The sequence below is a fragment of the Macaca nemestrina genome, chromosome 20, assembly GCF_043159975.1.
Source record: "Macaca nemestrina isolate mMacNem1 chromosome 20, mMacNem.hap1, whole genome shotgun sequence".
NCBI classification, from domain to species: domain Eukaryota; kingdom Metazoa; phylum Chordata; class Mammalia; order Primates; family Cercopithecidae; genus Macaca; species Macaca nemestrina.
Genome location: NC_092144.1, coordinates 18,995,133 through 19,014,188, shown reverse-complemented (window position 1 = coordinate 19,014,188; position 19,056 = coordinate 18,995,133). Strand labels below are relative to the sequence as shown.

General features: G+C 58.0%; 1 protein-coding gene across 3 annotated transcripts; it reads left to right on the top strand.

Moving 5' to 3' along the window:
* The first annotated feature begins 533 nt into the window (after positions 1–533).
* Positions 534–18,457, top strand: LOC105488858 (ATPase 13A1). Of its 3 annotated transcripts, XM_011754304.3 has the most exons (26): positions 534–959; positions 4,208–4,297; positions 4,400–4,590; positions 6,794–6,866; positions 7,057–7,212; positions 7,292–7,361; positions 7,442–7,548; positions 8,024–8,153; positions 8,274–8,329; positions 8,553–8,679; positions 8,754–8,891; positions 8,966–9,086; positions 9,502–9,659; positions 10,059–10,234; positions 10,308–10,418; positions 11,481–11,606; positions 12,407–12,515; positions 14,253–14,452; positions 14,529–14,625; positions 15,905–16,065; positions 16,136–16,250; positions 16,339–16,535; positions 17,300–17,442; positions 17,656–17,767; positions 17,851–17,994; positions 18,109–18,455. In XM_011754304.3, exons 1-26 carry the CDS (start codon positions 549–551, stop codon positions 18,217–18,219), a joined length of 3,630 nt encoding a protein of 1,209 aa, XP_011752606.1. In that variant the 5' UTR covers positions 534–548; the 3' UTR covers positions 18,220–18,455. The 3 variants fall into 3 exon arrangements, with proteins under 3 accessions (XP_011752606.1, XP_011751988.1, XP_070942093.1); XM_011753686.2 differs by having other exon boundaries at positions 17,656–17,994; positions 18,109–18,457; XM_071085992.1 differs by lacking the exon at positions 534–959 and adding an exon at positions 1,048–1,755 and having other exon boundaries at positions 17,656–17,994.
* The last annotated feature ends 599 nt before the right edge of the window (positions 18,458–19,056 follow it).

The window sequence follows — 19,056 nt, the reverse complement described above, 5'->3', positions numbered from 1 at the left end:
AGTGTTGGGATTACAGGGGTGAGCCACCGCGATCGGCTAGTTTTTATAATTCCTATCTGGTCCGGTGTGGTGGTGTTCCGGGGCGGTCCCCGACCCCGCCCCTCACAAGCCCCGCCCTCGCAACAGGCCCCGCCTCTGGAACGCCGGAGCTCCCGACCCCGCCTCTGCAGGGTGCAGGCTCCGCCCCTCGTGACAGATGGTGCTGGTGTAGCCACGGAGGAGGGCTCGCTTTTTTTGATTCAGGCTGTCATGGTGGCGCCCAGCCCGCCTTGCCGGCCTTTTCTTTTCCGGTCTCGGTCCGGCGTGGCAGCGGAGGCAGGCAGCGTTAGGTCTTTCAGTCCCTCTCTGTCATGGCGACGCCGTGCTTCTTCTTCCGGCCACAGCCTGCCATGGCGGCATCCGCAGTAGTCCCTGCCGGGGCCCGCCTGCTTTGTTGCCCCGGCTCTTCCTAGTCCAGGCCGCCATGGCGGCGCTCAGGGCTTACCGGAAGTAAAACTTCGGAAGTGAGGCGTTCCTCTGCCCGGAAGTTAGCGCGGGCGCTAGGAAAGATGGCGGCAGCGGCGGCGGTGGGCAACGCGGTGCCCTGCGGGGTCCGGCCTTGCGCGGCCCGCCCTTGCGGGGCCCGGCCTGACGGGCAGCCCAAGCCCGCGCCGCAGCCGCGCGCGCTCCTTGCCGCCGGGCCGGCGCTCATAGCGAACGGTGACGAGCTGGTCGCTGCCGTGTGGCCGTACCGGCGGTTGGCGCTGCTGCGGCGCCTCACGGTGCTGCCATTCGCCGGGCTGCTCTATCCGGCCTGGTTGGGTGCCGCAGCCGCTGGCTGCTGGGGCTGGGGCAGCAGTTGGGTGCAGATCCCCGAAGCCGCGCTGCTCGTGCTTGCCACCATCTGCCTCGCGCACGCGCTCACTGTCCTCTCGGGGCATTGGTCTGTGCACGCGCATTGCGCGCTCACCTGCACCCCGGTAAGTGTGTACGCGCGAGCCCGACCCCCAGCAGGGTCGGGCCTCGCGGTAGGTCCCAGCTGCGGCCTTCCTGTCGGTCACCATCCCGACCTGGGCCACCCATCTGCTGGGCCTGGGTCCCCAGGGACACCCTCTACACTTCGGCGCAGGCTTAATCATGACCCCGCTGCTGACTTGCTGTGCAACCCTGGTGCGGGTTATTTCCTTTCTCTGAAGTCCTCCCTGGTATGGTCATTTAGATTCAATAATGTAATACTTGTAAAAGGCTTAGCGCAGGGCCCAGCGTACGTCGCCCAGGTCAGGTAGGACTTCTTAATGCTAGTTCCCATATTAGCGACTACTCTTGTTGTTTTGGAAACGGGCCTATCTTCCTTCTCGTTTGTCTCTTACCTTGGTTTTCAAAGTGTAAGGTGAGACCACTCGGATAGGTTTCCCCCATCTATGAAGCTTAATTTGTTCGTAGACTGAACCAAGTCTTGCTGTCCAGTGCTCAGTGGTCTTCCATACTGTGATGGAAGGGAGCATGAAATGCAGTTAATCACAATGTTGAAGAGAGGCAGAAGTGTTTATGAGCGAGTCACTAACACGATGTCTTTTCGCAAAATGAGGGTGGTGATAGTTCTGCTCAGGATACAACAGCAAGCAAGGTCGCGCTCCTGACCTATAGTTCTGAATGACCAAGTGTCGTCGGAGGAGTTGGTGAATGTGAGCTGCCCTGGGCCTGAAGCAGTGACTGTGCCATCTCTCTGGGCCTGCCTCAGGTGACACCAGCAGGTTTGCAGCCATGGACACTGAGGTATATCAGGACGCTTCCCCTCTGATCCCAGGAGTGTGTTTGCCTCAAGAAGAGGAAAAGGGAACAGCATCAAGGGCTACAGAAAGACAGAAGCCCCCTATCCTCTCTGGCTCTGAATGTGGGTAGAATCCTCATTCTTCTCTCCTGAGAGACTGAACCTGTTCTGTCCTTCAAAGAGATTTATCCCAGGGGAGGAGCTCAACTTGGTGGCTTTTGAGGTAGTACAGTGAAAGATGCCAATGAGGGACAAAATAGAGGTTAAGGGGACTGTGGCACCGCTCAAACTTCAGCTGCCTTTTGACCTGCAGCTAAACAGCTTAGCTCTTAACTTCCTCTCCAGGGCTGGAGAAGTGGGAGGAGCTGATCAGCCATCAGCCAGGAGAGGCGGGTCTGGGTTTGATTCAGATCTCAGAAAGGGCCGCTTCTGCCTTCTGAGTTTCAGTTTCCCCGTTCTGTAAACCGAGAACCGTAACACCTACCTCTGGGTGCCATCATGAGAACGGAGATGATATCTGCAAAGTGCCATCCCTGGGGCCAGCATGGCGTATAGCCTCTTGTACCTTTCTTCCATGACGTCACATTTGTAGTTATGTGATTGTTATTATTTGCTGCCTGGTTTGGAGGCCCATGAACCACCCGTGGGATGGTGCTTTGTTTCTGCGGGTCGTCATTGTGCTCCCGGGTCTCCATGCGGCTCCGTCTAGCAGAGCCGCAGAGGGATGGATGCGGTTCACAGGATCCAGGGAGCACTGAACGAGCTCCATTCAACATTTCTGTGTCCTTGGTGCTGGGGAAACAGCAGTGAACAAAACAGATAAATCCCCCTGCCTTTGTGGTGTTACTGGGAGGGAGAACTCATAGTCAGCAGTTGATGCTAAAGAGAGATGACATCTAACATCAGGACAGGATGGAACATTGCCGGGAACTTTAGATGGGGCAGCCAGGGAGGGGCTCCTGGGAAGGTGATGTTTCAGCAAAAGCCTAAGGCAGCAAAGGAGCTGTGTTAATGTGTATTCCGGGCGGAGAAAACACGTGCGAAGGCCCTTTGCTGAGGCTGAAGCGAGGTGGAGCCCCATGTGCATGTGGAGCTGTGGAGTGTAGTGAGCAGGGTTGGTGGAAGAGGCAGCGCTGAGCAGAAGGCCAGGGGGCCTGTGATGGGGGCGGGGGCTTGGCTCATGTGAATTGAGGGCATACTGGGTGGGTGCCCGGCAGCCTTCTTCCTATTTGAGTTCATGTCACCATCAGCAGAGCAGAGTCCTGGACATTCGGTGCTGTCTGTGCACCCAGCTTCCCAGCTTTTTTGTTTTTGTTGTTTTTGTTTTTGTTTTGTTTTTTGGAGGTTTTTGTTTGTTTGTGAGACGGAGTCTGGCTTTGTAGCCCAGGCTGGAGTGCAGTGGCACAACCCCGGCTTACTGCAACCTCCGCCTCCCGGGTTCAAGTGATTCTTCTGCCTCAGCCTCCCAAGTAGCTGAGACTAGAGGTGACTGCCACCATGCCCAACTTTTTTTTTTTTTTTTTTTTGTATTTTTAGTAGAGACGGGGTTTCACCATATTGGCCAGGCTGGTCTCGAACTCCTGACCTCGTGATTTGCCCCCACCCCCGCCCCACTGCCTCAGCCTCCCGAAGTGCTGGGATTACAGGCGTGAGCCACTGCGCCCGACCTTTTTATTTTGAGACGGAGTTTCGCTCTGTCACCCAGGCTGGAGTGTGGTGGCGCGATCTTGGCTTACTGCAAGCTCTGCCTCCCAGGTTCACGCCATTCTCCTGCCTCAACCTGCCAAGTAGCTGGGACTGCAGGCACCTGCCACCACACCCGGCTAATTTTTTGTATTTTTAGTAGAGATGGAGTTTCACCGTGTTAGCCATGATGGTCTCAATCTCCTGACGTCGTGATCTGCCTGCCTTGGCCTCCCGAAGTGCTGGGATTACAGGCGTGAGCCACTGTGCCTGGCTGTTGTTTTTTTTTTTTTTTTAATTGAGATGGGGTCTCACTCTATCACCCAGCCTGGAGTGTAGTGATGCAATCTTGGTTCACTGCAACCTCCGCCTCCCAGGTTGAAGTAGCTGAGATTATAGGTGTGCACCACCATGTCCGTCTCATTTTTGTATTTTTAGTTGAGACAGGGTTTCGCCACTTTGGCCAGGGTGATCTCGAACTCCTGACCTCAAGTGATCCGCCCACCTTGGCCTCCCAAAGTGCTGGGATTACAGGTGTGAGTCACCGCGTACAGCCTTGGGCTCTCAGCTTTAAGTATGGCACCAGAGGCACAGCAAGGTGGTCTCCTTTGTCCTGATGATAGACGAAGGAGTGACAGAGGCAGCACCAGAGCCCAGTGGCATGTTTCAGAATATAGAAAAATAGAGCTGCTGCATCCAAAACCTCCCCAGGGGAGGTCTTGGAACTGTAGGTTGAGAAGAGCTAAGCCGCAGTGCTTTCTTTGTCTCTGTCAGGAGTATGACCCCAGCAAAGCGACGTTCGTGAAGGTGGTGCCAACCCCCAACAATGGCTCCACAGAGCTTGTGGCCCTGCACCGCAATGAGGTAGGGACTGCTGGGCTCCTGGAGGAGGGGCTTGAGTGGGATTCTCAGGCGCTGACACCCCAAGGTCAGGGGCCTCTGTGGCGAACACATCTTCTGCCACAGGGCGAAGACGGGCTCGAGGTGCTGTCCTTCGAATTCCAGAAGATCAAGTATTCCTACGATGCCCTGGAGAAGAAGCAGTTTGTCCCCGTGGCCTTTCCTGTGGGAAACGCCTTCTCATACTATCAGAGCAACAGAGGCTTCCAGGAAGACTCAGAGATCCGAGCAGCTGAGAAGAAATTTGGGAGCAACAAGTGAGTCCTTGATTTGCTTGTAGCACCTTTGCCTTTCTGTCCTGCTCCTCTCCTGATTCAGGGTGCCTAGGAAACGGGACAGAGGCATCTGCCCTTTTATTTATTTATTATTAATATTTTTTTTTTGAGACTGAGTCTCGCTCTGTCACCTAGGCTGGAGTGCAGTGACGCAATCTCAGCTCACCGCAACCTCCGCCTTCCTAGTTCAAGCAATTCTCCTGCTTCAGCCTGCCAAGTAGCTGGGAATACAGGCCCCCCACCACCACCCCTGGCTAATTTTTGTATTTTTAGTAGGGACAGGGGTTTCACCATGTTGGCCAGGCTGGTCTCGAACTCCTGACCTCAGGTGATCCTCCCATGGTGGCCTCCCAAAGTGCTGGGATTACAGGCGTGAGCCACTGCACCTGGCCAAATCTGCCCTTTTAGCCAAACATCCCAGGTGAATGTGACGCCGTTTGAGCAACATGCTCTAAGTCCAGTCTCCCCTGAACTTGCCTGTTGGCAGGAACCCCAGAGGGCCTGCAGCTGGAAGCCCGTGCTCTGAGGTGTGAGACCCTGAGTATAAGGTTCTCCACAGGAGTCTGGCCTGTGGCCCCTCCTCAGCAACTGCTTCATTTTAAATTCTTTAAAAATGTTTGTTTATTTCTGTAAAGATGGGGTCTCGCCATGTTGCCCAGGCTTGTCTCAAACTCCTGGCCTCAAGCGATCCTCTTAAGTCAGCCTCCCAAAGTGCTGGGATTACAGGCGTGAGTCACTGCACCCAACCTGAACATTTTAATCCTCACTGTTTCGTGTCTGCGCATCTCAGCACTTCAGGAATGGTGATGAAGACAGTGACCAGGTCTGGTCTTTTGTACTGAATACAATGGCCAATGTGTGATGCACACCCTATCCCTTCATCTTCACCAAAACTGCAAATGCTGACACGTGGCTGGGAGCTGAGAACTGGGCTCCAGACCCCATCATGGCCTTGTGACAATGGTCCTCAACCTGGAAACCCACAGAACACCTAGGGAGCTCTTTCCTGACTTAATCACTGTTCAGAGATTACAGATATGTTGACTACAACTATCAGTCTAATACAAGGATTTATAAGAAACATTTAGCGACTTCCCCTACCCCAAGGTTGGCCAGTCACATTAATGACCTGTGGTAACTACGTTCCCTTTCATGCTCTTCTTACTCACGCAAAGGTACCCAGCAAGATACAAGGGAAGGGCTTATTGTTTCATAGCAACGGGGTTGCTCTTTGGTTTCCTCTTTTCACATCCCATACATAAGACGTCCATCCAGTTAAAGGGCAGAGCGAGAATGACCCTCGTTGACATGACTGGCGCCCTGATCAGATTGGGCCCTAGCACAGAGTGCTGCAGAACACACCCTTAGGCCCGAGTTGTTGCATTCTTGAGCGTTTTGTTTTTGTTTGTTTTGTGGTTTTGTTTTTTTTTTTTTTTTTTTTTTTTTTGGAGACAGGGTCTAACTCTGTTACCCAGGCTGGAGTGCAGTGGTGTGATCATGGCTCACTGCAGCCTTGAACTCCTGGGCTCAAGCATTCGTCCTGCCTCAGCCTCCCAAACAGCTGGGACCACAGGCACGCACCACCACCCCCAGCTAATTTTTAAATTTTTGTAAAGAGAAGGTCTCATGGTGTTGCCCAGGCTAGTCTCCAACTCCTGGGCTCAAGCACTCCTCCTGCCTCAGCCTCCCAAAGTGCTGGGATTACAGGCATGAACCACCCTACTTGACCCATTCTGGGGCTTTAATTCAGGAATCGTAGAAAATCTCAGCTTTGGTGGGGCTGGGTCTCAGTGTCTTCTGCTGTCTGTAGCTTCAGGGCCTCCATCCTTCAATCAGAGGTTCCTTCTCTACTTGCTGCGTCATTCGACCAGATGATGGGCTCTCGTCTGACACCAGCCCCAGGCTGCCGGGAAGAGCATATTGCAGATTCAGGAGCTTCATCTGGTTTATGCAGAGCCGAGGGCTGTGGGCGGGCAGCGTGTCTACCCCAGGCGCAGCCAGGATGAGGGAGAGCCACAGTCAAATGGATCCTCCCATCTGGAAGCTCGCCAGGGCTCCTGACACCCACATGTGGCTCTGGTTTCTTGAGAGGGGCCTGCCATGCTCAGGTTGGAGGGGTCAGGGTGGAGGCTCCACACCCCAGAGGCCTTGCCCTGGGAACAGGATGGGGCCTGGTCTCTTGCAGGGCTGAGATGGTGGTGCCTGACTTCTCGGAGCTTTTCAAGGAGAGAGCCACAGCCCCCTTCTTTGTATTTCAGGTAAGGCAGCAGCTCTGGCCCATCTCCCCATTTCCTCCCTTGGGGCTTTCCTAGCCGGAGCAAGCCTGCCCACCACTTCCAAACCTGGAAGCTTCTCCCCATCCTCACATGTCAGAGCCGGTGGGCAGAAAGAAGGGGCTCATGGGAACAGGGCAGGTAGAGCAAGAACAGACGGGCTGGCGTCCCACAGGTGTTCTGTGTGGGGCTCTGGTGCCTGGATGAGTACTGGTACTACAGCGTTTTCACGCTATCCATGCTGGTGGCGTTCGAGGCCTCGCTGGTGCAGCAGCAGATGCGGAACATGTCGGAGATCCGGAAGATGGGCAACAAGCCCCACATGATCCAGGTGCAGCTGCTGGGGAGACCCAGGTAGGGGGCGTGGCACAGATGCGGCTTCTGTGCTGACACACGTGTGTCCCACCCAGGTCTACCGGAGCCGCAAGTGGAGGCCCATTGCCAGTGATGAGATCGTACCAGGGGACATCGTCTCCATCGGTGAGGCCGGGTTCTGCTCAGTCCCAGTGGGACCCCCAGCCTCAGGGCCTCTGGCCAACCCTCCTACCTCTGCCCTGCAGGCCGCTCCCCACAGGAGAACCTGGTGCCGTGTGACGTGCTTCTGCTGCGAGGCCGCTGCATCGTGGACGAGGCCATGCTCACGGGGGAGTCCGTGCCACAGATGAAGGTGCTTAGTGGGGGATGGGTATCCTCAAACTACTCAGGAGGAAACAGGCCAGGAGGTGGAGGCCCAGGGGGTGGCAGGGATCCCCCCAGGCACAGGCGGAGGAGGCAGGGTGAGCATGGATGAGCTCTGTGTACTGGAGAGCTGGGTGGTGGGGGCGAGGAAGGAGATGAGAGAGCCAAGGGCATCCAGGGTACATTGGTGCCCTGGGATGTCAGACCAAGGTGGGCTGGGAGCAGCCTGGAGCGGGTGAGTCCCGGACGAGGCTAGGTGTAGGCCCCAGGGAACGGGTACTGTGAGTGCAGTGGGGAAAGACAGGATGGGGTGAGGGTGAGGACCCGGGAGCTGGGTGGAATGTGCTGGTTGGGTGGGGAGCCCCCTGGCTCATTCCAGCCTCAAGGTCCAGCTGTCCAGGAACTCAGATGGAAAAGGAACCAAGGTGGGCCTGGTCATCCAGATTCATGATCTTCCTCCCCAGGAACCCATCGAAGACCTCAGCCCAGACAGGGTGCTGGACCTCCAGGCCGACTCCCGGCTGCATGTCATCTTCGGGGGCACCAAGGTGGTGCAGCACATTCCCCCACAGAAAGCCACCACGGGCCTGAAGCGTAGGTGCCTCACGAGCATCTAGGGGTATCTGGGCTCCCACCCACTTTGCCTGTTTGCTTGATCATGAGAGAGTCAGGACGAGGAGACAGGCATGACAGTGACTCTGCTTCTCTCCCCAGCGGTAGACAACGGGTGTGTGGCCTACGTCTTGCGAACCGGATTCAACACATCCCAGGTGCAGGGCCAGGTCTGGGGAGGGTGGACCCCAGGGCAGTTGGACAGCCAAGGCATCAACCCTTTCAGACCTCAGAATATCTACCCCATGGGCTGACTCTGGCAGCACAGCCCTGGACCTGGGCCAGGGTACAGAGGCCACCCCGAGACCAGGCCCCCTCTCCCCGGCCTGAGGTGCTGGAGGGAGCCCAGACAGCAGAAAGACTGTCCCTCCATCCCTCCAGGGCAAACTGCTGCGCACCATCCTCTTCGGGGTCAAGAGGGTGACTGCGAACAACCTGGAGACCTTCATCTTCATCCTCTTCCTCCTGGTGTTTGCCATTGCTGCAGCCGCCTACGTATGGATTGAAGGTAAGCGCCACGGCCTCTGCGGTCCCCTACTCCCGCCCTCCGAGGCCCCAGGCTGGCAGGCCCTGTCTCCACAGGTACCAAGGACCCCAGCCGGAACCGCTACAAGCTGTTTCTGGAGTGCACCCTGATCCTCACCTCGGTTGTGCCTCCTGAGCTGCCCATCGAGCTGTCCCTGGCCGTGAACACCTCCCTCATCGCCCTGGCCAAGCTCTGTGAGTGTGTCAAATGGGGTGGGGCCGAGTGGGCTGGGGCCAAGCAGGACCCCTGACCTCACTCCCACCCCTAGACATGTACTGCACAGAGCCCTTCCGGATCCCCTTTGCTGGCAAGGTCGAGGTGTGCTGCTTTGACAAGACGGGGACCTTGACCAGTGACAGCCTGGTGGTGCGCGGTGTTGCCGGGCTGAGGTGAGTGTCGGGGGCCTGGGCCAAAGGTCACCCAGATGGGGTTTCTGGGAAGTCGAGAGACAGGTGGCCCATCCACCCCAAGCTGTTGCAGTGAGGGCCCGTCAGAGGCCCTGCCTCAGGGGTTCATTTCCAGGGGCTCCCCACAAAGTCCTGGGCGTGAGCCGTGGCAGCGGCATGGGGGCTTAGCTCAGGCCTGGAACATCCCACGCCAGCCATGCGACCCCAGTACCCGCATGCACGATGCCTGGCTTCTGGGGGCATCTGTGAAGCAGGTGCGGGTCTCAAAGACACAGTTGGCGCCCAAGGCCCCCAGTGACTGGCACAGAATGAATGTCAATGGGTTCTTCTGCTGATGGAGATGTAGCTTCGCCCTACCCGCCTGCACCCTGTAACCAGCTGTTCCCTGTCCTTGCAGAGACGGGAAGGAGGTGACTCCTGTGTCCAACATCCCTGTAGAAACACACCGGGCCCTGGCCTCGTGCCACTCGCTCATGCAGCTGGACGACGGCACCCTCGTGGGTGACCCCCTAGAGAAGGCCATGCTGACGGCCGTGGACTGGACGCTGACCAAAGGTGAGGGGCTGGGGCCTCAGGCCCAGAAAGGGGGAGCCACTGGCTCTCACAGCCCTAGGCAGGTGGGCTGCACCCTTCAGAGGATCTTGGGGACAGACAGACCTACAGTTCTGATGCTCCCCGAGGTGGATGGCCAGAGGTTCACCTTAGACCCAGGACAAGCCACATCCTTGGGTGTTCCTCTGGGTTGTAATCTGCCCTGTCCTGGCGGAAGCCACAGTACCAGGGTCCTCCGAGCCCAGGTCTCCCAGCTCTGGACCAACCCCTGCTCTAGCCCGCAGCCCCCGATCAGGCCCTGGGGGTGGCAGGAGGGAGGTGGGGAAGGCCGGGGGGAGAGATAGGGGCTTGGCTGCCTCTTTGGAGCAAAGCCCCTCAGGACTCGTACTTATTTGTTTCCAGATGAGAAAGTATTCCCCCGAAGTATTAAAACTCAGGGGCTGAAAATTCACCAGCGCTTTCATTTTGCCAGTGCCCTGAAGCGAATGTCCGTGCTTGCCTCGTATGAGAAGCTGGGCTCCACTGACCTCTGCTACATCGCGGCCGTGAAGGGGGCCCCCGAAACCCTGCACTCCATGGTGAGCTGGCCTCAGCCTGGGGCAAGGGGTGGGGCGCGGGGCAGCCCGTGACATCCCCCTGCGTTCCCTGCAGTTCTCCCAGTGCCCGCCTGACTACCACTACATCCACACCGAGATCTCCCGGGAAGGAGCCCGCGTCCTGGCGCTGGGGTACAAGGAGCTGGGACACCTCACTCACCAGCAGGTACGGGCCCAGGCTCCCCCACCCGCCTTCACCATGTGCCTGGCCCGTCAGCTCCTCCCTGAGTCACTTCCTGTGCCCTACAGTGCCAAGTTGAATGGTCGCGATTTTGTCCTCCTTGCCCCACTTCTAGCTTCTACCTTTGGAGACCCCAAATGGCACTCAGTCTGTCTCCTGCTGTGGGGAACCACCCAGTCCTGGCTCATGCAGAGCACATGCAGGCCTCACCTGCCCCAGTCCTGGTGTGTCCCTGGCTCTACTCTTCTGCCCTGGTCTTGGGCAGGGCTTGGTGGCATCAGTCCTCTCACCATCCATCCTCCACACATCCCACCCTGTGCCTCCACCACCGGCACATCTGCAGCGTGGCTTCTTCCTGGCTCCTGTTTGTTCTGCTTGCATCCTACAGTTGTAGATCCTTCCAGAATTTAGCCTTAGGTTGCAGTGCTGTGTGCAGAGCCCAGGCCACGGCTCACAGCCTGCATGCTCTGCCCCGTTCCTGCACCTGGAGCCCCCTTCCCAGTGGCCCAGGTCGTCATCGCCTTCAGAGTGGGCACTTCTGAGGCCTTTCCACACCCCTCTGGATTCCATTCCCACCTCCTCTCTCGTGGCACTCAGTACTCTGATTTCTGTGACCTTCTTGATCATGCATCTCCCCTGGTGCAGTGTGATCTCCCTAAGGCCAGGGGGTCTCTGCCCAGTCACTGGTATGTGGTGGAGCCCCGGGGAGTAAGAGTTCATGGCTAAACTCCAACATTATTGGGAGAGTCCCTACTTCATTGACTTGGAAGCTGAGGCACAAGGGACTCTGTGGTGTGCCCATGTCCACAACCAGGACATAGAGCCACATTCGGGGGACCCAGACTTCCCAGTCACTGCCAGATCCCACCCCCCAAGCGTGCCTGGTACCCTCCTGGCATTTCTCCCCTCCCAACCCTCGCATGTCCCCGCTACGGGAACAGGGCCTTCCATCATCCCCCTGGTTCCTAGCGCATGGTCAGAGCTCAGGAAATGCAGACTGTGGGTAGAGGGAGGGACAGATGGTGAGGGTACCCCGTCTGTCCACAGGCCCGGGAAGTCAAGCGGGAGGCCCTGGAGTGCAGCCTCAAGTTCGTCGGCTTCATCGTGGTCTCCTGCCCGCTCAAGGCTGACTCCAAGGCCGTGATCCGGGAGATCCAGAATGCGTCCCACCGGGTATGGGGATGGGTTGGCTCCACCCTCTGCATGGGAAATAGAGGCGAGGAGATGACAATTACAGCTTCATGGTGGGGGTGGGCACCCAGGTCTCACAGGCTGCACATTTTGGCTGAGCAAGATGATAGCTCAGGTGCTAACGTTGCTCCTGGCCCAAGGACACTCTGGGACCAGCCTATGCTGGCTCCTCTTACCTCCACAGACCACTCCCCTCATCCCCCACATCATGGAAAGCTGGGGGCACTTCTCTCCACTTCCCTGATCCACCGCCATCCTGGAGAGAAGGCAGCTGAGGCTGGGGAGTTGAGGGGTAGGGGGCAGTGTCTGCCTGTCCTGGTGGCTTCTGGTGGCTTGTGTTTTCTATTTTGGGACTTAGGGTGTCTTTTGCTAAAAGACAAGGGGCGAGTGAGCTGTCTCAAAGGATGATGACTCTGGGTCAGATGGGTGATGTGGTTAGTCCCCACCAGGCCCAGAGGTCATGGTCCCATCCTCCTGTTCATTGAAATATTACCCCCATAGGCAGCTACCAAGCAAAGAGGGCCCACCTCAAGGGCAGGTTGTTCATTTGTATTGCAAATCCAAGCTAAGGGTGTCTTCAGAAGGACACATACACGTATCATTTGTGTAAAATGACCTGGGTGGGGGTGGATTGTGGCCCTTGGAAGCCCATTCAGGGTCTCGGTTAGAGGCCCAGGATCTCTCACTGTGGCCTGCCTTAGAAGGAGACTTGGCAGCCTTGTCTCTGGTCTAGAGCTTGGCCCTAGGCTGCCCTGCTGAGCTTCTGCCCCTCTCTCCCCAAGGTGGTCATGATCACAGGAGACAACCCGCTCACTGCATGCCATGTGGCCCAGGAGCTGCACTTCATTGAAAAGGATCACACGCTGATCCTGCAGCCTCCCTCTGAGAAAGGTGAGGCCCTAGCCTGGCCCACAGTGGGGAAGGGGGACCCTGAGTCCAAGAACAGCGCCCATCGCAACAGCCCACCTGTGTGCCAGGCCTCAGCAGCACAGTGTCTTCAAATGCCTGGCACCACAGTGGCACCACTAATCACAGCCCTGACCCACTGGGCACCTCGGACAGCATGCGAGTGTTCACTGGATCACAGGTCCCGAGAAGTGTGGAGTGTAGGTGTTTATTTACCATAATGAGGCGACAGTCTGACTGCCAGCTCAGGTTTCCTGTGCACTCATGGGCAGATACTGCTCCTACTACGCTTACTCCCTATCCTCAGCATCATCCTCATCTCACACCCTTTTTGGCCCAGCAAGCTGCCCATGTACCGAGCGCTCCCTTCCCAAGCACAGGGACTGCTGGCATCCTCAGCCGCAGTTGATGGCACAGTTTGCTCAGTGTTCAGCCTCACCAGACCCCAGGCAGAGCACTCTGTGCGTGTTACTACATTGGTCCCTCCACCCCACCCTGCACCACACGGGGTGGCTTGCCTTCCCCACGCCACAGAGGAGGAAGCTGGCTGGGTCAGCTCTCAGGGCCCCTGCTTTGTAGAGAAGGGACAGAAGCTCAGAAGTGAACCCACTTGCCCAGGTCACTTGATGTCCCCATGGCTAAGGATTGGAACCCAGACAGCCTGACTCCAGAGCTCATGGCTCCAACCTGTCCCTGGTGACCTCTTTGAGCAATGCCCTGGATTCAGACTGATGAAGAGGCAGACATACAGATCCAGCCCCTCCCAGCTAGAGGTGTGGGGCTTACCAGATACCTGCCCCAGGGCTAGAGGTGAAGCCCCCTGGGCGCACACAGTCCAGGGCCTGCATGAGTGTTGACAGAGGGCCCTAAGGAGAACCACATGGCGCGGGGTTGCCACAGGGCTGGGCCAGAGCGGCTTCCAGAACCTCCAGGCCACTTCTCAGAGGACTCGGTCCCTGCCCTCCTGTTCTGTTGGTCCCAGGCCTCCCCCTGCCCCAGCCCCAGCTACCGGGGTCTTCCAGGGCCTGGGGATTGTGGGCAGGTGGCCTGGAGCAGATGAGCAGGATTGTTGATTGAAAAGTGAAGCTGGTCTAGCAACAGCTGCAGCACCAGCCCCCCCGGTGGAGGTGTGCTGCCCTTCAGGGTGAGACGGTCCAGGGTGAGCAGGCCAGTGCCAGGAGGGCTGGTGGGCCGCCCTCGGCCATCGCAGCGCCCAGCATCCAAGCCAGGGCCAGCCGTCAAGAAAGGGGAAGTGGAGCAAGAGGACGTTGAGAACTCGGGGGCCCTGTCAGAGTGGGGAGGGGGCCCAGCCCCAAGAAAACAGGATTTCAGAGAGGCCACGGGCGCAGGGATAGGTGAGGGCCTGGTGTGGGGTTTCCCAAGGAGAGCGCCATAGCCCCGTTCTGTGTGTTTCAGGTTGGGGGGCCTTGCATGAGGTGGGCGCATGGCTTAGCTGGGGTCAGACTGCCTGGGTTCTAATCTGGCTCTGTCCCATGCTCTCAGGCAAGTAGCTCAGGCCCCAGGCTCTTAGTTCTACCCTGCACACCTGAGGGACGTTCTTTGTGGAGTGCCCAGAGCAGGGCTGGGGGTCACCTGCGTGGTTAGGGGGGTGGGGGCTCCGGAGAAGAGAGACTAGCTAGTGCTGGGGTCCGAGTGGAGGGAGGGCGCTTCTGAGCCCAGGGAAGCCAAGCCCCCAGCCCTAACCCTAGGTGCTGCCTGCAGGCCGGCAGTGCGAGTGGCGCTCCATTGACGGCAGCATCGTCCTGCCCCTGGCCCGGGGCTCCCCAAGGGCACTGGCCCTGGAGCACGCACTGTGCCTCACAGGCGACGGCTTGGCCCACCTGCAGGCCACCGACCCCCAGCAGCTGCTCCGCCTCATCCCCCACGTGCAGGTGTTCGCCCGCGTGGCCCCCAAGCAGAAGGTATGTGCACAGCCCTAGGGGTCGGGGCACAGAGGTAGGCACGCAGCCCCTGCTCAGCCTGTTTCCGCCGACACAGGAGTTTGTCATCACCAGCCTGAAGGAGCTGGGCTACGTGACCCTCATGTGTGGGGATGGCACCAACGATGTGGGCGCTCTGAAGCACGCTGATGTGGGTGAGTGCTGTGGGCTTGGGTGGTTCCTTCCTTTGTGGGCCAGGTGTTGAGGACATGTCACTGAGCTAGAAAAACAGACCCGTCCCTTGGTGACAGCCATGGGGGCGCTAATTCCTATGAGGAAGCAGTGCAGGGGATGGAAGGGGGTGGCAAGGTCAGGGGCTTTGAGGGCAGGAAGGGATTTGAGTATCCCAGGAACAGAGCAGGGTGGAGGCCAGAGGCCAGGAGAGAGGCAACAAGTTGGGAGAGTGACTCAGAAAACCCAGAGCTGAAGCCGTAAAGATGGTTCATAGCCCCAGATGTCTGTCAAAAGCACACACGTGGCTGAGTACTGTGGCTCCTGCCTGGAATCACAGTGCTTTGGGAGGCTGAGGTGAGAGGATCACTTGAGTCTGGGAGTTCAAGGCAGTGGTGTGATCCACTCTAACCTAAGTGACAGTGCAAGACCCTGTCCTTTTTTTTTTTTTTTTTTTTTTGTTGGACGGAGCCTTGCTCTGTCACCCAGGCTGGAGTACAATGGCACGATCTCGGCTCACTGCAACCTCCACCTCCTGGGTTCAGGCAAGCAATTCTGTTGCCTCAGCCTCCCAAGTAGCTGGGATTACAGGCACGTGCCACCACGCCCGGTTAATTTTTGTATTTTTAGTAGAGATGGAGTTTCACCATGTCGGTCAGGTTGGTCTCCAACTCCTGACCTCAAGTGATCCACCCACCTTGGCCTCCCAAAGCACTAGAATTACAGGTGTGAACCACTGCATCCCACCCAACCCTTTTTTTTTTTTTTTTTTTTTTTTTTTGGAGACAGTTTCTTGCTTGTTGCCCAGGCTGGAGTACAATAGTACAGTCTCAGCTCACTGCAACCTCTACTTCCCAGGTTCAAGCAATTCTCCTGCCTCAGCCTCCCAAGTAGCTAGGATTACAGGCGCCAGCCACCATGCCCATCTAACTTTTGTATTTTTAGTAGAGACGGGATTTCACCATGTTGGCCAGGCTGGTCTCGGACTCCTGACCTCAGGTGATGCGCCATCTAGTGTTGTGTGTACTTTCATTGCATATTTTGTGGGCGTTTGTTGGTGGTGGTTTGTTTTCTTAAAGTAGTTTGTAGACAGCAACATGGGCGCTCTCTGAGGTCTTCTTAGGGTGTCAGGTGAAATGGGAAGTCTGGGAACTGTCCTCATGGGAGCCAGCTGGGGGGGCTTCAGGAGCAGTGGCTCTGAAGCCACCAATCTGCTCCTCCGTGGAGCCCGCTCTTCCGCGTCTGACGCCCTCCTGCCCCCAGGTGTGGCGCTCTTGGCCAACGCCCCTGAGCGGGTTGTCGAGCGGCGACGGCGGCCCCGGGACAGCCCAACCCTGAGCAACAGTGGCATCAGAGCGACCTCCAGGACAGCCAAGCAGCGGTCGGGGCTCCCTCCCTCCGAGGAGCAGCCAACCTCCCAGAGGGTGAGTCCCAAGACGGGAGGCGCTGCACCCCATCCTGGCCAGGGCTGACAGACTACTGCCTACCCTACAGGACCGCCTGAGCCAGGTGCTGCGAGACCTCGAGGACGAGAGCACGCCCATTGTGAAACTGGGGGATGCCAGCATCGCAGCACCCTTCACCTCCAAGCTCTCATCCATCCAGTGCAGTGAGTTGCTTGCCCCCGCTGCCCCTCCCTTCGTTCCCCCCTTGATACCCATACCCACACCCACACCTGCCTCCCTACCACCCTGCAGTCTGCCATGTGATCAAGCAGGGCCGCTGCACGCTGGTGACCACGCTACAGATGTTCAAGATCCTGGCGCTCAATGCCCTCATCCTGGCCTACAGCCAGAGCGTCCTCTACCTGGAAGGGGTCAAGTTCAGTGACTTCCAGGCCACTCTACAGGGGCTGCTGCTGGCCGGCTGCTTCCTCTTCATCTCCCGTTCCAAGGTGGGCCCCAGAGGTGCTGGAAGGCCAGGGATGCATGGGCCAGCCAGGGCCAGGCTGTTATAGGCACGGGAATTGTCATCCCCAAGTTACAGGACTCGGGGCCCCAGAGGTGGGGGCTATACCTCGGATGGCTCAGGAAATGCCAGCAGGGCAGGTGCGGACTGAGGCACCCAGACCCCTCCAGGTGGCACAGCTTGGGGTCCCACACCTGTCCACAGGCAGGGGTCCCAGGGGTGGGCCCCACAGAGCCCCACCAGCAATGAACAATCATCAAGAGGGTAAAAAAACAACAAAGCGGGTCACAGGCTACACAGGACAGGCTGGTGGACAGCTGGGGAGGCCTGTGTGGCGCCGGCACTCAGGCTGAGGTGTAAAGAACCAGGGGGGTCAGCCGCCGGGAACTGGACATATAGGCTCCAAACAGGCATGAGCTGACGCCGGTGGCTGGAGGGGGTAGGAGATTGGCTGGGCGGGACTGTGCCTGTCCCGTGGGCTCCAGGGAGGGCAGGATCTGCTTCATGATTCTCAGGCCCCTGTGGCTGCCATCCAGGGGAGCCTGGATGGCGGAGCCAGGGCTAGGGAGGCAGCCCTGGGCTCGGGTGAGAGGCAGGCAGGGCTCCGGGGACTGGTGCCGACCCATGGAATCCCCCAGGATTTGGTGGCGGCTCTACACAAGCTCTCCCGGGAGGTTATTGCCTGCTGAGTGGGCCGGGTGGCCCTGAGTGAGCCAGGTCCTGACTCCCCCACCTGCCTTGCTGCTGCAGCCCCTCAAGACCCTCTCCCGAGAACGGCCCCTGCCTAACATCTTCAACCTGTACACCATCCTCACCGTCATGCTCCAGTTCTTTGTGCACTTCCTGAGCCTCGTCTACCTGTACCGTGAGGCCCAGGCCCGGAGCCCCGAGAAGTAAGTGCTGCCTTGGAGGAGGTGATGTCCCTGCAGCTGAGAGTAGCAGGAGGATGACTCTACGGACATCAGCAGGAGAGCCTGGGGGTTGTCCAGGGAGTCCAGGGAGGGGCACTAGGCCAGGCAGGTCACTAGCTCTGAGTAGCAGGAAGCCACAGAGGGTGTGTGAGCCGGAGCAGGAGAGGGGGCCCTGACTCCCGTGTATCCTTGTAGGCAGGAGCAGTTCGTGGACTTGTACAAGGAGTTTGAGCCGAGCCTGGTCAACAGCACTGTCTACATCATGGCCATGGCCATGCAGATGGCCACCTTCGCCATCAACTACAAAGTAAGGCCTGGGCCCCACCCAAACACTCCCTGTGTGCCCACCCAGCCCCACCCCATGAAGCCATCTGTCCCTCATCCCCACAGGGCCCGCCCTTCATGGAGAGCCTGCCGGAGAACAAGCCCCTGGTGTGGAGTCTGGCAGTTTCACTCCTGGCCATCGTCGGCCTGCTCCTCGGCTCCTCACCCGACTTCAACAGCCAGTTTGGCCTCGTGGACATCCCTGTGGAGGTCAGTGGCCCTGTGGAGGTGACCCTGGGGCTCAGCTTGATGGGTCCCTCCTGTGGCAGTGACCCTGGGCTGGGCTTCAGGTCTCCAGTTCACCATCCCTCCCTGCCCCGACAGTTCAAGCTGGTCATCGCCCAGGTCCTGCTCCTGGACTTCTGCCTGGCGCTCCTGGCCGACCGTGTCCTGCAGTTCTTCCTGGGGACCCCGAAGCTGAAAGTGCCTTCCTGAAACGGCAGTGCTGGTACCCACTGCCCACCCTGGCTGCCGCTGGGCGGGAACCCCACCAGGGCCCCGGGAGGGAACCCTGCCCCCAACCCCCCACAGCAAGGCTGTACAGTCTTGCCCTTGGAAGACTGAGCTGGGACCCCCAGAGCCATCGGCTGGCTTGGCCAGCAGAACCAGCCCCGAGCCAGCACCTTTGGTAAATAAAGCAGCATCTGAGATTTTAAAAAGCGCTGCCTCCACTTCGTCTGTGCCACACTGTTTGCTGGGGGCTCGGGGACAGAGGGTCACTGAGGAAGGTCACCCTCCCCACAGGCCTTGTGATGTTGTTGGTGAATCCCTCAAGCACTTTCAGCACTTGAACATGGACTAGTCCCTGCCCAGAGAATTCAGTGCATATTTTCTAGTTTAACAAGAACCCCCACATTTCTGTGGTCTGTTTCACATTTTAACAACTCAGGTGCTGAGAGAAGCCTTAGGATGTGTGGTTATTTTTTTTTTCCCGCGATACATAACAGCATGCCTTCCTCTCGGGTGGTGTCTGAGACTTGAGGAATATGATGTGCATCATTACAAGTCCTGACTCTGTCACGCTCTTTGGGGTCGTGCGCTGCTCTACCATCTCCTGTCACAGTCAGGGAGCGCTGGCTGAGCATCAGCCAGGATGTGACCTGGAAACCTGGCTTGGCTCTTAGGTTGATAGTGTTGTTCCTTTCGATGGACTCACTCATCACAACTCAAGAATTGCAGAGTAGGCAGCGCGCAGCCAGTCAGAGAATCCTTGCCTCCTTAACAGCCAAAGCCTTTAGGACGCAAAGTTATAAACATACTTTAAAGTCTCTT

Bases quoted from the DNA above. Each gene is read 5' to 3' on its own strand.
- LOC105488858 (XM_011753686.2), top strand. From the start codon at position 549: ATGGCGGCAGCGGCGGCGGTGGGCAACGCGGTGCCCTGCGGGGTCCGG. The intron at 8,892-8,965 runs GTGAGTGTGTCA...TCCCACCCCTAG, and splicing joins CATCGCCCTGGCCAAGCTCT to ACATGTACTGCACAGAGCCC. The intron at 16,251-16,338 runs GTGAGTTGCTTG...ACCACCCTGCAG, and splicing joins GCTCTCATCCATCCAGTGCA to TCTGCCATGTGATCAAGCAG.